The sequence below is a fragment of the Ceratotherium simum genome, chromosome 7 (genome assembly GCF_057802395.1).
Source record: "Ceratotherium simum simum isolate JZ-2026a chromosome 7, ASM5780239v1, whole genome shotgun sequence".
In the NCBI taxonomy this organism is placed as follows: Eukaryota; Metazoa; Chordata; class Mammalia; order Perissodactyla; family Rhinocerotidae; genus Ceratotherium; species Ceratotherium simum.
The window spans coordinates 58,617,472-58,634,464 of record NC_141906.1 but is presented as its reverse complement, the minus strand read 5'-3'; the positions used below and the strand labels follow the sequence as shown (position 1 = coordinate 58,634,464).

At 35.4% G+C, this 16,993-nt stretch overlaps 1 protein-coding gene across 2 annotated transcripts in view; it reads left to right on the top strand.

Moving 5' to 3' along the window:
- The window catches only part of GUCY1A2 (guanylate cyclase 1 soluble subunit alpha 2), a 284,330-nt gene that overhangs the window by 159,251 nt on the left and 108,086 nt on the right, over positions 1 to 16,993 (top strand). For both annotated transcript variants that reach the window (XM_004427377.3, XM_087433646.1), the window contains one exon: positions 14,979 to 15,464. In XM_004427377.3, coding sequence (XP_004427434.3) covers positions 14,979 to 15,464 — 486 coding nt within the window. The remainder of the gene's footprint in view (positions 1 to 14,978; positions 15,465 to 16,993) is intronic.

Sequence of the window (16,993 nt, the reverse complement as noted above, 5' to 3'; positions counted from 1 at the left end):
TCTACTCTTTCATTTTGTTTAAATTTGAACCATTACATTTTTCATTTATAAAACTTCTATTTTCTTCTTTTTTAAACCTCCTTCGTCAGTTTCGATTGTCTCTCATTGTTTGCATTTTTGCAATGCCACCTTTTATTTCTTTAAACATCCTATACATATTTTGCATGCTAAATCTGAGACTTCAGTATCTGATGTTCTTGGTGGCTTAATCTATTGTTTTTTTGTTTCTTCTGACTCCATTCCAGGTGGTTAGTTTCCCCATTAATTTTGTGATTTTTTATTGTTATCTTATATTTGACATTATTTTATTCTGAGGAAAATCTTGGAGGCTAAATTAAACGTGTATTCTACATGAGAGAAAGTTCATGTGTTTCCACAGAGATCCTGGGGTCATTGCAGACCTGGGACCACTTTAACCCCTTCCAGGGTCTCAGGTATAATCCAAGCATCTCAGGTTCAGCTCCCCCTCTTTGCTGCTAGTGTAAAGCTGAGTCTTCAGACCTTAGTGCTGATATTGGCATTTACGCTCAAACTACACTATCTTAAGTTTGCAAGTACAACTCAGTTAGGATTTTTGCTTTGACGCCTTGGAGGTTTGCTTCACCTGTTTGAAGCCCAGCAATGCTATAAAATATTATGTTTTATGCAGGATCTTTTTTTTTTTGCTTTTCAAGTGGCTATTTTAGAGTCTCTAAATTGGCCTACTGCTAGACGCTGAATGATAGGTCATTGTCTAAAACACAATAGCAATCTAGGAATTATCAAAATAGTTTGATCAATATAGATAAAACAAACTGGAATATTTTAGAACAAACAAACAAAAACTAATTTGACATGGGATTTGTCCAGTTTAGTTATCTATACTGATTCTTGCTACTTTGTGCTCTTTGGATACAACCTAAATTATTGTATTAATAAAATATTGAAAGTGTTATTGTTTCACAGAAGAAGTAACTGGTCCCCTAGGAGACTACTACTGTATAGCTCTTCCTAAAATTTCTATTTTATTTATTCTAACATGTCCTAGAATATTCAAAGTAAGGGAAAAGAGAGAGTTGGTCCATTAAGAAATCAAAGACCTGAAGTAAGACAAAAGAAGTCATTTGTCCATTCTTCCATTAGTTAATAATCTTTATGCATTTATGCATGGTTATTTTCATATAGATTTATTTAATCTTTCCATTTACATTTATAGAGTGCCTACAATATGGCATGTACTATTCCACATGGTAGAAAACACAGGAAAGAACAAATAGAAATCTCTACACTTATGGATCTTGCACCCTATTATCAAGACAGACATAAACAAGGAAAAGTAGTAAAATAAATAGTATGGTAGATGGTATAAGTGCTAGGGTGAAAGACAAACCTTGGAAGAGGAATAAAGTATGGTGGGGTTACAATATTAGGTGGGTAGATGGATTTACTGATTCTGAGCACTTTAGTAATGAACCTTGGAATCTGAGCTGATATGTCACAGCCAGAACACTCCCATAATCAGGTGAACAGATTGTTTAGGAAAGTTAATGTTATGGATTGAACTGTGTCCCCCGAAAAAGATATGTTGGAGTCCTAGCCCCCCGTAACTCGGAATGTGACATTACTTGGAGATAGAGTCCTTACAGAAGTAATTAAGTTAAAAGGAGGCCATTAGGTTGGGCCCTAATCCAATATGACTGGTGTCCAGATAAAAAGGAGAAAATGTGGACACAGAAACTGACACATACTCAGGGAGAACACCATGTGAAGATTAAGGCCATGCTGCCAAAAGCCAAGGAACTACCAGAAGCTAGAAGAGAGGCATTCCGGGGGAGCATAGCCCCACCAACACCTTGATCTTGGACTTCTAGCTTCCAGAACTGTGAGACAATACATTTCTGTTGTTCGAGCCACTCAATTTGTGGTACTTTGTTACAGTAGCCCTAGCAAGTGAATACAGCCAGTAATTCATTGTAATTAAAGCTTAACAGCATGTAGGACAATAGGACTCGATGAGCTAAAGGGTTCTAAAACTTAGAGCCTGCTCTAAGCTAGGCAGTTTTTATTTAGCAAATATATAACATTATTATATACCAGTGACTATTCTAAGTACTTTGTAAATATTAACGAATATGTATCCAAATATCAATCTTATTATGTAGGTTCATTTATTATTCCCATTTTAAAGATGTGGAGTCACAGTTTGGCAATGCCATCTACTTCCCAAGAGAAGGAAAACATTCAAGCAAACGTCACATGACAGTGCAGAGATTCTTGGGCCTCATACAGGAGATTTTTCTGAGGGTTTCGCATGACACATGTGTACATATGCAATTTCTGAAAGTCCCTTTTTTGGTTATAGTGAAAGATACAGGAAAAGAACATGCCCAAGATGAGAACACCCATGTTCTAGTCCCATCTCTATATGTCCTTAGCCATAGACCTTGGACACATCACTTAACTTTTCTCAGTCTCCGTTCTTACACTGACTCATACTGAGTTACTGTAAAATTAAATCACAGGATAAATTTAAATTTAAAAATAAACATCAAAAAAGAAATAAAGTCTCTAATTCATAGTTTGCCCTGGAGATTTTCATTTTTAGAGGGAATATCCCTGCAATATGCCCCAAATAATGTATTAATTTATATGCTTGGTAGATATGTACATCTAAGAGGCTATTTAAATTATTTACAGTATACTTGAAAGGCTTTGGCACCATCTTAATGGAATACAAGATATACATGTAATCCAGTTTCAAAGGGATAAAACATTGATATCAAGTTATAATTTGTGATGATTCGTGTTGGATAAGCATAAAACCAACCATATATTAGTCATTTTAACAAAGCTTTAGATTCAGCCTTATAGAATGAACTATGTATTAATCTCAGGACTCTTCTTTTAATTCACTGATAGCATAGAACCTTAAAATGGGAATGATATTAATTAGAATAATAGTGAATATAATCAGATTGGATGGGAAAGAATCATGATGGATTCTTTTCACCAAGGTCCTAGCATGAAAGAGATTAAGTTTAGACCACTTCTCAGGTGTATGATGGAGACGGAGGAAAGTGACCTTTTACCAAGACCTATCAGTGTATCAGTCAAGGTAAATAATGCTAGTTGCTGTAACAATCTTCAAATCTCAGTCCCTTCACACAGTAAAGATTTATTTCTTGCTCACATTGTAAGCCTGGGGCAGGTTACGTGTCTCTTCTGAGCAGCCCTGTTGCAAGAGAGACTTCAAAACCTGGGCTCCTTCTTCTGATTTCAGCATCTTTGGCGCATGGTCCCCATGGCTGCAGGGGAGAGAGTAGAGAGAGGACTGGAGAATCACATGGGGCTAGGCTCACATTCCAATGGTCATAACTCAGTCATTGGCCTTGACCTGACTAGATCCTCGTCAATCCCCTTTTGCTCTCTGCTGTAATCAGACTGGACCTTCTTCAGTGCCCTAAAGGTGCTATTCTCTCTTTTCTCCTGGGCCTTTGAACGTTCCGTCACTCATCTTGGAACACTTTCCTTGCCATATCCCAGTAACTCCTGTGCTTTTCACTACCATAGACAGCCGCCAAGGCATGTTTCTCCAGTTAAATGCTATTATCTTGACAAGGAATTTTTACACATTGTTCATGTTCATGGGAATGTTTACAAAGACAAATTCTGATGATGTGTGTCTGAGACATTTTGCCAATGCAAAGTCAATCTTCATCATGATATTTTAATTACTGTAGCATTTTGTATGGTTTGTGAAACTTTTTTTAATTGGTGAAACATAACTCATTTAAATAGAAATCTATTTACAGATATTTAAGTTGTTTCCAGTTTTTCGTGTTACCGAAAATGCTACAATGAATAAAGGGATGTATTTTTAATCCATGTTCCATGCCTATTCCATATAGCTTCATAAAATGTATTATCATCATAGTTTCTTCAACATAATTACATTATCATTTCCTATTTGTAGTATCTCTCTAGCACCAGCCAGAATGATCATTATCGTTGTCATAGTGCTTAATAACAACAACAATAATAATTGACAGTAATTATTGAGTGCATGCATATGTGGGTCCTAGATTAGGCTTTTTATATGTATTATCTCATTTAAATTTTATCCTAATGCTATTCCATTAAAATTGTCATTATCCCAATTTACAGATGAGATTGCTAAGGCCTTGAGAGGTCATGTGATCTGCCTATGATTACTTGGCCAGCAAGTGGTGGAACTAGGCTTTAAACTCAGATCATTTTTAGTTTCAAAGCTCTCACTCCTTTCATCCCTCTACACTATATCTGGAAAGAACACTGGGTTAGGCAGTCCAGGATCCATCAAGTCTCCCTAACTTATCAACTGTATGATCTCTGGCAACTCACTCAACCCTCCCTGTTCTAAGTTTCCCCAATTACAAGCACCTTGATTATGTGCTCCTTACAACATCAGGACAAAATGCAGCAATGTCTGTGGAAACATTTTGAAAATTCTCCATGCTATATAAATCCAAGGGATAATTAAGAGATGTTATTTGGTCACAAGTAGGCTTTATTTGTCAAGTGGACCTTTGGAAAACACTAAGGATATGCCCAGAAAACTCAAATCTCCAAACTGGATAACAAAATAAACATAATTCTTCTCATAAAATGTAGTAGTGCCAATGAAAAAATGTAAGGGACCCCTTCACATCTTTAATGTTTCCACAAATACAGAGGAAAGTCATTCATAAAGTGGTTAAAACAGATACTATCCAGAGCATTTGTTGAAACAGTTTTGTGATTCCCCTTTAATTAATATATTTATAGGCTATTTCATGGACTTGTTCTTGTTCTAGCTCTGAGCCATCACTGAACTCCACGTGCTACTTTTTATTTTATTTGAAATATATTTTATGACAGAAAACCATCTACAGTGAGGCTGTGTATGTCAAGAGATCTGGGTTCAAGTCTTTGCTTTTGTGACCCCATGCAAGTTGTCCCTCCTCTCCATTCCTCATTCTCTTCATTTACATTTATGAGGTGGGTGGATTGGACAGATGATATTTGAGACAATAGTTCCCAAGTCTAGCCAATTTTAAGATTTACATGTAGGTCGTATAAAGAAACAAAGTCCATTTCTGAGCCCAACAACAGGGGGTTCTGATTCAGGAGATTTGAGGTAGGTTCAGAATTCACTATGAGGTTAGCTGACAGTTATTGAAGACTAATTTGTGTCAGGTATTGTGCTCAACATGGTATACAGGCCTGTTTGTATTTATATCATTACAACTGTTTGAAGTAAGTACTATTTTCATTCCCATTATGATATATTCCAAGTTTTTAATTGCCTGCTCGTTTCTTTACAGTTTCTTGGTACTTGCTTGTCTTTGTGATTGTGTTCTTACTTATAGATGTGTAGCTGCTCTATATTCTGAATGTGGCAATTCCAGTACCTGCAGTTTTTGGAGATCTAAATCTAGCATTCATTGTTTCTTTGCTTTCATTCATTGCTTGAGCTCAATCATGTTGAGAATCTTAAGAGCCTAATCTGGGGAAATTTTAGATGCCAGCCACGGAGAACCCCTCCAGCCTTCTTTGAGGATGGTGCTTCAGCTCAGGAATCTCTGATGAGGCTTCCTAACCTTACACCTGTCCCAAGTCTCAGAATCCCAGTAGCACTGTTCTCTCCACATGGGTCTCCGGGGCAGCCTGGTTTCTCTCTGCCCCTGCCAGGGGCAGATTAAGGTTTCGCTTTTTCTTTGTGTTTTTGTTTGCTTTGTTTTAGTTTGGTTATTTCTTTTCTGGTGTGTGTGTCGGGGGGCCCTTGGAAACCCCTCCTACCTCTTAAGATCGCCAGTGCCTCAAAAGTATGTTTTATCAAGATGTATTTGTTATGCAGCAGGAGGGTCCCTCAGCTCTCCATAACTTATCCTTTTCTTTTTCATTTTTTAAAGTAATATATATATCCTCTGTCAGAATAGCTTCATGAGGGCAGAGACCATGACTGTCTTAAACTCAGTTCTATCTCTAGTACTCAGTAAAGTTCTTACACATATTTTCTCACATCTTTTATGTGACATTGTTAAAAGCAAAAAACATCTGTGTGACCCAAATATTAGTTCATTTCTTACCCAAAAACAAATGAAAAATAATACCTAGATCAAATGATGGATTGAATATTGGAGCCACAAATTTTACTTCAGAGCTATGCTGTCCAATACATTACTCAGTAGCTACATGTGGCTATATGCATTTTAATTTAAATTATTAAAAATCAAATAAAGTTTAAAATTTAGTTCTTCAGTTACACTAACTATATTTTCATCATTACAGAAAGATCTATTGAATAACAGTCCTCTCTGTAACAATCTTCCGCATAAAAACTAGATTCTGCAGCTCTCCGTATTTCTTTAGCCATGGTGTATGCCATAGACTAAGCAGCTGCCTTATTCCATTGGAAAATTCCTTCTGCACTCTAATATCCTTAATTCTGATTACCCAACAGCCAGGATTCTTAGTGTGTAACAATGAGTTTTGCCAACCTGGGTTTAAGCACAAGCTCTAGTTACTTCTTTTAAATATTGAATGCAATTGAGTCAAAATGCAAAAACACTATTTCTATTATTAAGCAATATATTAAATAGCCACCCCTGATCTCCCATCCTACCCCTGATTCACAGGAATGAAATAAGATGTGGGAGAATAAATATTTTAACATGAAGGCACACGCATACAACACACACATAAAAATAATGTATAATTGGATAATTGGAAATTAGTTTTTCTTTTTTAGACCTTATCAGAATATCCTCATGTTAAATTGGCTGGGTCAGAATGGCCAATATTTTTTATGCTGGGTCAGAATGGCCAATATTTTTTACACATCCAAATGGCTCTCTATTACTATATAGAGTCTTCATTTATCCTTATGTAACAGTGTGTTAGTGCTTTGTGAAAAATCATTTTTGTAGTATTTCCTTGAAGAGAATGTAGAATTTCCTTTCTTTGCAGAATATTTTTGTGGTGGTCCCAAAAATTTATTATAGCCTTTTGAAGCGTAGTTTTGTAAAATGGATGTGTAGAAATATAACCAAAATCCCCTATGGGATATGTGAGTGACAGTGTGGTGACAAAGACACCCTAGGGGTGCAGCTAACTGTGAGAGTTGAAACAAGGAAGACTTTCAGTGCTGTTCCTTTAATGTGTGTGATTTACTAATTGTGTGAATGTGATGAAAAATAAAATCATTTGTACCCTTTGGGAAAAAAGGCAGTTTGTGTATACAGGGTATTAAAAACTGCATATCAATTTTATACTCCCCACATAGTGTGAAATTTAGTACTTGTTAAATAAAAAATGAATAAAGAATCTAAAATCAAAACATAAACATTTCACGTTTGGAAAATTTGCACAACAGAATGCCAAAACATTTGCTGATATAATTCTTTCAACTATAAAGCATAAACCTATTTCCTTTAAATATTATATGAACCCGACTGTGATTTGAAAAGAAAAGTGGCATCTAAACATGGAATATTAAATCGACTTGGTTATGTGGCTTACTGGCTTATCTATCAAAACAGAATTCAAATCCATTTTTAGAATTAATTTCTGAGATTTAAAGAATAGCAATAAAACTAAATATAAACACATGGGAAAATAAAGCAAGCACAGAAAGATAAAGTGTCTGAAGGGTTATGTTTTTGCTTTTTTGCTGATTTCATCAATAAATGATATGAATTTTATTGTATCTCAGCTCAATAAATGCAACATTTCAATCTATAGAATAAATAATAGCATAATTAACTTCAGATGTTAATATTCCTCCAGATGCATATGCACTTTACTATTGAATTTACTGTTCAATTCAGTAAAAAAGCAAAGGTGTTCTGCTTAAATTCCTGCATGTTTAAAGTGCTTAGCATAGTACTGGCAGGTTGTAGATATTATTCAAATATTTATAAAACAGATGAATAAATGAATGAATGCTTTTAATTTCTTTTAAATTATATTTAGTGTACTTAAGAATTTGTAAATTGCCTCTTTAAATAAGAATATTTAATGAATTTTTTACAAATTTTTAAAAATTATACCTACTATAAATGCAGAAATAAGGTTGAAATTTTAAAAAATTAATAGCCCTCTGGGGGAATATTGGTTTTGTTTCAAAACACCTTATTTCTTAGGATAGTTACATTCTAAGAATCAAAACACAAACAATTGAGTGATAGAAATAAATAAGCAAGCAAGGAAAACAAAAACCCTTCTACTTTATTAACTGAGCAGTTTTTCGCTCAGCATAATTCCCTACAGATTCATTCAAATTTTTGCCTATATCAATAGAATATTTCTCTATATTGCTGAGTTGTGTTCTCCATTTGGTTTAACCATCCACCTGTTGAAATACATCTGGATTGTTTCCAGTTTTTGACTATTATGAGTATGTCCTATGGTTATTGATTTCTAGTTTTACTCCATGTAGTCAGAGAACATATTCTGTATAATTTCAGTTTTTAAAATTTGTTGTGGTGTTTTTTATGTAGCCCAGGATATAGTGTATCTTAGTGTATGTTCCATGGGCTCTTGTAAAAATGTGTATTCTGCTGTTGTTCGGTGAATCATCCTATATATGTCAATTCGATCCTATTTGTTGATTTTGTTGTTCTAATCTGTATTAGTTTCCTGTGACTACCCTTAACCAATTACCACAAACTTGGCAACATAAAGCAACAGAAATTTATTCTTTCATAGTCCTGGAGGTCAGAATCTGATATCAAAGTGTGGATAGGGCCATGCTCTCTCCAGAGGATCTGGAGGAGAATCTGTTCTTTGACTCTGCTGGTTTCTACTGGTAGCTACTGGCATGCCTTGGTGTTTCTTGGCTGTGGTTGCACCACTCCAATCTCTGTCTCTGGTCTTCACATCGTCTTCTCCTCTGTGTGTGTATGTAATCTCTCTCTGCTTCTCTAAGAATACTTCTGATGAGTATCAGATGGTGTTATAATTTTTGTTTCAATCATCACATATGATTTAAACAACTCATGAGGAGAAGGATACTCTCTTGATATATTTCTAGTCTTTCTGTTCTTTTTTCCTTCCTGATGCTCTAAATGTCCTTATTTTCTTTCTGTTTGAAGATCTTTCTTAACCATTGTTTAAAGGTAGGTCTGCTAGGTCAAACACTTTTAGTTTTCATTTGTTGCAAATCTCTTTGTTTCCCCTTCACTCTTGAAGGATAGTTACCCCAGATATAGAATTTACAATTGACACTTCTTTTCTTTTGATATTAAAAAAAAATATGCTACTTTCTTCATCGTAGTTTCAGATGAGAAATCTACTGTCATTTGAGGTAGTGTTCCCTATAAGTAATGTGTTATTTCTCTCTGGCTGCTTTCAAGATATTTTCTTTGAACTTAATTTTCAGAAGTTTAATTATGGTGTGTCTTGAAGTGAGTTTCTTTGTGTTTATCCTATTTGAGCGTCGCATAGCTTGTTGAATCTGCGGGTTTATATCTTTCATCAAATTTGAGACATTTTTCAGCCATTATTTCTTCAAATGTTTTTTCAACCCTACTCTGTCTCCTTCCCTGGGACTTCCATTATATGAATGATAGACTTTTTGTTATTATCCCACAGGTCTCTGAGTCTGTTTATTTTTTTTTTCAGTCTGTTTTCTCTCTTTGTTCAGATTGAGTAATTTCTATTGTACTAGCCTCAAATTCACTGATTCTATCCTCTGTCATCTCCACTGCATTGTTGAGCCAACTCATCAAGTTTTCTATATTTGTTGTATTTTTCAGTTCTATGATTTCTCTTTGGTTATTTTTATATCTTCCATAGCTTTACTAAGATTTTCTAATTTTTTATTCTTTTCAAAAGAATTTGTAATTGCTTGTGGAAGTGTTTTATGGTGGCTTCTTTAAAGTTCTTGACCGATAATTCCAATATTTGATTCATGTTAGTGTTGGCATCAATTAATTGCCTTTTCTTATTCAAGATGTGATTTTCCTGGCTCTTGTTATGGGTTAGTTTTGTATTCTATCCTGGACATTTTGGCTATTATGTTAGAAGACACTAGATTCTGTGTAAAATTTTTATTTTAATAGGCAATTGCTCTGTTTAGGTTTGGCATGCGGGTCCTGGCCTACTTTTGCAGGCTGTAGTTGCAATGACAATGTAATTTTCAGAGCGTATATGGTGCTATTTTCATCTGGTTGGTTTATTTCATGCCTCTGGAGCTCCGACCTGTCCTTGTCAGTGCTGCCTGAGGTGGCAGAACAAGCTCTCTGAGGCTAAGTATCATGCGAGGGAGGAGGTTTCTTGCCCGTGTAAATAATGTGTACTTCCTGGCTGGGCATTTATTGTAGCAGGATCCCTCTTGCTGGTGACTCCAGCCATGTGATGCTTTGGGTCGGGGTTTGTGAAAGGGAGAATCTCAGGACTGTGACGACACAGAAGTTTCTTGGACTGGGCACTTGTTTTCTCCTACTTTTTTTGCTAGAGCTAATTCTTCAAAAATGAATGTTATTCTGTGAGAACAAAGGCCCTTCTGGACACCAGGGACGTATCATTCTGTTTGTGCTTTCATAAGTTATATCCCAGAGATCTGAAAGATCTGAAATCACGCTAGAAGTGACCTTTTTACTGAACTGAATTAAAGTACATAAGCATGCAAGTAGTTATTTTATCTGCATCAATAGCAACAACTTCTCTCTTTTCAACTGCCTATTGTGAACATCTCATTAAAGTTATTTTGCCATCACATTGATTCATATTTAGAATTGTTATTTCCTCCCCATGCCTACCCATCATGCTTCCTCAGTGGTTAAGAGCATGTCCTCTGGAGCCAATCCAACTTGGGTTTGAATGCTGACTCTGCTGTTTATTAGTTGTGTATTCTTAGCAAGTCTGTTAACCTCCCTAAATCTCGTCTACAAAATGAGGAGAGTTATAGCTAGCATAAAGTAAAATTCAATAACAAAATATAAATTTAGTACTCAGCATAGTACCTAGCTGATAGCAAGGACTCAATTGATGTGTTGAGTTAGCGACAGGCGTCATCCTCATCACCATCATTACTATTATCATCTCCATTTATAGATAAAGAAACTGAGGCTTGGAACGGATAAGTTATTGAACCTAGGTCAGTTTGCACACTTAAATGTTAAGAGAGCTGGAATTCAAATCCAGATCTGACTTCTTCCAAATCCTTATTTCCTGACCATTATATAAGACTGCTACAAATGATTATCTTATAAGACTTGAATCTCCATGAGACCATAGTTAGTCCGTGTTCAGGATATTCAAAAATATAAGAGCAGGTAGTATACAGTTATATGACCTGGACATAGTTTATTTTCAATTAATTATTTATTATACTAGGAATATTTTCATAGAGATATCTATGCATAAACATAGAAATAACACAGGTCGTTTAACAGAAGCTGACAACCAAGCTTTGTGATAGGATGATTTTTAACCCTTTTGCCAAGAGTTGAATACTCCCCTGTATTTTATGCTTTACCAGTTTCTGAAATCTAATACATTTAAAGAGAGTATATTTTTCTTATGCCTTATGCTACTTCATTAAAACTTTAATATAATTTAGGATCCAATAAAAACTTAGAGAGATGTTTCAATTTAATGCAGTTTTCCACAAATCTCTTTCCTGTACATAAAAATATGTGGTTTCTATAATAGTTTTGCACATTGCTAAATTAATAAATGCAGATCATGTTGAATTTCTGAATTTATAATTATAGTGAAACAAAAATAATTCAAGAAGAATAATTTATGTTATTTTCCAATTAAAATAAAACTGAATTTATGACAGAGACACAAATGTTCCAATTGAATTTGCCCAATTATTAAATAAGGAAAAAATTTGCTGATGAAAAATATAAAAAAGGAAAGTTATTTTTTATTTTTTTGTGAGGAAGATCAGCCCTGAGCTAACATCTGCCAATCCTCCTCTTTTTACTGAGGAAGACTGGCCATGGGCTAACATCCATGCCCCTCTTCCTTCACTTTATATGGGACGCCGCCACAGCATGGCTTGCCAAGCGGTGCGTTGGTGTGCGCCCGGGATCGGAACCAGCGAACCCTGGGCCACCGCAGCGCAGCACATGCACTTAACCACTTGCACCGCTGGGTTGGCCCCAAAAAAGGGAAGTTATTAACTGTGTATATGTGGTTTATACAAATATTTGGGCTTCTCTTTCATGAGTTGTTTTTATGTAGTGTAGGAGGTAAATTCAGCCTTTGCTGATTCAGAGATTTCACAAAACCAACTAATGGCCATATATAAATCAAGAATATATTTATGTTTTATATTTTTGAGATAGGAATATAACATCCTCCAGCTTCTTTGTAACTTAAAGAAAAACACTCTCATTTATTACATATAGCAAATAAATGTGATATTATTTATGTGTATACACATGTACTGATTCTATGATTAAAATAAAGGGGAGGGGGCGCCCCGTGGCTTAGCGGTTAAGTGCACGTGCTCGGCTGCTGGTGGCCCAGGGTTCGGATCTTGGGCGTGCACCGATGCACCTCTTGTCAGGCCGTGCTGTGGCGGTGTCCCATATAAAGAGGAGGAAGATGGGCATGGGTGTTAGCTCAGGGCCAGTCTTCCTCAGCAAAAATAAGAGGAAGGTTGACGTGGATGTTAGCTCAGGGCTGATCTTCCTCACAAAAAAAAAAATTAAAAAAAAATAATAGAGAGATGGAGGCAAAGGTAAAAAAGAAAAAGGTCCACTGGTGATGGGAAATAGGAAGAGAAGAGAAAGAAAAAGAAAAAAGAAGAACTGAAGAGGAAAATAAGGAAAACCAGTGATGAGAGAGAGAGATGGGCAACAGGAGAGAAAATGACCAAATGAAGAAAGGATGTTGAAAAAAAGAGTCAGTCCAAAGAACAAAGGGGAGAAGGAAGTGAGATAGAGAAGAAAAAGAAAATAATTCGAAAGAAATGTGAGGGGAGAAAGAAAAACCAGATAGAAGTTTAAATCTAAGAGCATCAGAGGTCTGCTTTTACCTTGAATCTTAAAAAAAAAAACACCTAATTTTTAACTATGAAGTTGTATATTATGTATATCTTTCTTGTTATGCCTTTAATAATCTAACAGTGAGAAAGAATATATCATTAACAACACCCCTCCCCAAAAAAGCATATCAGGCATATAGAAAACAATCTGGAAATACTTTTCAGATCAATTATTTTCTTTGTATTCAAACCATAGCCTGCAGTCTTTTGAGAGCCCACCTTGAATGGGGAATTAAAGTGTCTTCTTCACTCTATTCTCTGGGCTGTATAGATTTGGCTCCCTGCATACTGTGATATCTTTGAAAAAGGAACCTTATTCTATCTTTTTATGCTTATCATCCAGAGCAATACTAGTAAATAGAAAACACTCAATGAATACTGCAATGAGTAAATTAGAGTATTACATATAAAAGGATGAAATACTGATCACTAGCAGAAACTTTACATAAGATAAAGTGAGCATTTCATTTCATAAAAATGATAACATCAAACAAGGAATCAATTTTATTTCCTTATATGGACTAGATCTTGGTGAATGCTGCAGAAGGAACAAAGTAAAACATATTTGCTGGCTTAAAAATCCAAATCTCAGTAGTTTTATCCCATATTTGTTCTATGCCTCTAGTTTCATCAACTAGTTCATGCTATGAAGAACAAAAGAAATAAATTTTTTTTATATATATGAGCACATTCCATGTAGTAGTGGAAGGTGACACAGATGAAACTGATGCACCGTCTCACTTGGTCAACTCTCAGGCTGTTCTCTCCAGGAAATTACAACCAACTTCCTCTCCACGTGTGCTGAAGTACCTTATTCTAACCCAAATAACTACATTTGGATAGCCATATCCTAAGTCCACCTTCCTTTCCTACTACTGCTCATCCCCTATGAGTGTTCCTTAGGGCACCAAGCTAAGATGGCATAAGCCTGTGTTCACTAAGTTTTCCATTAAATATCAATTCCCCAAATTCTCCAGTCAAAGAGCACAGAAAGGAGGGATGGATTTAAATTACTACATCTTCAGATTCTTTATCTTATTAACTGAATTCCTTTATTGTTATCTCGATTTTGGGGGTTTATTTTTAGCTTATATTAAACATGCTAGTTAAGTGATAGTTATTTTCTGGTAATACTGGCTGAATGATATCTAGTTTAAATTTTATTTTTAAGACCAAGTGAATTGTCCGTTAATCTAGTCAGTGCAAAGACTACTATATTTTCAAAGGACTGTAACTAGTGGAAAAATGACTTATGTAAAGCCAAACAATTATTCTGATTCTTTTTAATCTGGACTTATTTTCTGAGTGTTATTTTAATGACAGTTACATGTGGTTATTTTGACAGATGGATTTATTCTAATTCTATTATTATTAAGCAGGTTGAATTTTTTTTTTTGTTAGGAAGACTAGCCCTGAGCTAACATCCGATGCCAATCCTCCTCTTTTTTTTTTTTTTTTTGCTGAGGAAGATTGGCCCTGAGCTAACATCTTCCTCTACTTTATATGAGATGCCGCCACAGTATGACTTGACAAGAGATGTGTTGGTGCGCGCCCAGGATCTGAACCTGCAAAGCCCGGCTGCTGAAGCAGAGCACGCACACTTAACCACTTGTGCCACTGGGCCGGCCCCCAGCTTGAAATTTTTTGAACTGGCTCATGAACCAGTTTTGTGATGTATCTGGGTATAGTTTCATTTAGAATGAAACTGTTTTCTTGTTTCATTTCTCGTTGATCTCACTTTCCATTTCATCAGGGTCTTTAGAAAGTGGCCAAGTGGGAGTCAATAACAAATGTTTCTATTTAGAACCATAAATTTTACACTGGCTGTAAATCATATTTAAATTTGCTTATATGAAAGCAGAAAGTCAGTGAAGCTAATAAAACACTTATTTTTCTTTCTCTTCATCAAATAAATTAATTTTTGTGAACCTACTATGTGAAGAGCACTGATCAAAATTCCATGTTAATTTTGCAGGTGATGGAAGTCAAAGGACAAATGATCCATGTCCCAGAATCAAATTCCATTTTGTTCTTGGGCTCTCCCTGTGTGGACAAGTTGGATGAACTCATGGGCCGAGGGCTGCACCTCTCAGACATCCCTATCCATGATGCCACCCGAGATGTCATTTTGGTTGGCGAGCAGGCAAAGGCCCAAGATGGCTTGAAGAAGAGGATGGATAAATTAAAGGCAACTTTAGAAAGAACTCACCAGGCCCTGGAAGAAGAGAAAAAGAAAACAGTGGATCTTCTATATTCTATTTTCCCTGGCGATGTAGCCCAGCAGTTGTGGCAAGGGCAGCAAGTGCAGGCCAGAAAGTTCGACGATGTCACCATGCTCTTTTCAGACATTGTTGGCTTCACAGCCATATGTGCCCAGTGTACTCCCATGCAAGTAATCAGCATGCTGAATGAACTGTACACCAGATTTGACCACCAGTGTGGATTTTTGGATATTTATAAGGTAATGGGGTTTAGTTACTTATATATAAATATTTTTGATAGCAAATTGTCATCTTAATTAAATTGCAAAAATACAATCTTCTTTTTCTATTTAAACTTGATAGTAAATGGTGGATATCTCTTTAATTTAGAAATATTTATATAGAATACAAGTATTTCTGCTTTATGAGTAAACTTTCTTTGTGAGTTGATTTATACTATTGACATAGGTAACTGTGAATCATGATATTGCTCAGTAAGGAAAAATTCTGTGCAGCTAGTCCTCTCAATTCATTATCATTAAAAAATTAAACTTGTTGATTTCTTAGAGAGCAAGATTCCAATATAAACTAAGAATTTTATGTTGGCAATTAAAAAGAAACAAGTTATGTTAAAATATGCATTGCACTATCAGTTAAATCATAGTTAATCAGAATTTTGCACTTCATTGTCAGTTAGGTGAGGTCCCTCTAATTCTGAAAGAATATGTGTAAATATTCTAGCTGTTGCCAAAATGACCAGTGGTTTTTGGTGGAAACACCTTAATTTTCCAAGCTACATAATGGAAGAGCTTTGAAAATGGTTACCCTTTGTCAGTCTGAGATGGTAAACTCCTTATTAATTTCTTATTAAAATCATCTTGAGTGATTCACCCCCATATCTACCTAATGAATAATTCTGTAACTTTACATAAAATTTCACATGTATTATACAATGTCAGGGTGCATGGCTTTTTTATGTGAAGGACAGCAATTACTTTTAGTATAAATAATCAGTAATGAACTTCAGGTTTTTATTTTCTTCTTTACAAATCCATCTAGACACTACTTCTCTTTATAGTATGATCTGCACATAAGCAGATTCAGAAAGAACCTGTCTGTTTCACACTGTAGTTTGATATTATGGTCCAGAGGGTGTTTTCATTAAGGTGTATCTCCTTTAGAAAAAGGTGTTCACTAGTTCCATTATGTATGACATACAGCCAATGTTAAATATTTTAGTAAGTCTATTCTGAGTGCTAAACATTCAGTCTGAAGTACATATGAGGGATTTGCTTTGTTATACAAAATAAGAGTTCTTATAAATTATCTTTGACTTCCTTATAATCTTTTGTTAAGTAATTTATGGTAGAGACAGCCAAATGTTTGATTCTAAACCAGAGAGATAGCACAATGAGTCTGTCACTGTTTTACCCAGTCGTTTTCAGAAGAGAGAGCAGATTGGCCTGAATCTGCCAGCCCTTTTCCCCCCCAGACTTTGAGCACTATTGCACTCGTCTCTGCAAGCACCAATCTCCTCCTTTTAAACCACTGATTTGCTGTGTTAGCTTCCTCCAGCTAAAGTAGTCATATGTTTTTTTGGCCCTAAGTTCATGCCACTAAATGAGAATAATAGATAGATAAATAGATTGTCTTCTGCTAAAACATGGGAATCCCTGATTTAAATATAAGTATCAGTTAGGTTTTAAGCAGAGAAGAAATGTGGTATCTTCTGAGGCTACGAAAACAATTTTAAGGTTTAAAAATGTAATTAGATTTCACGGACATCAAT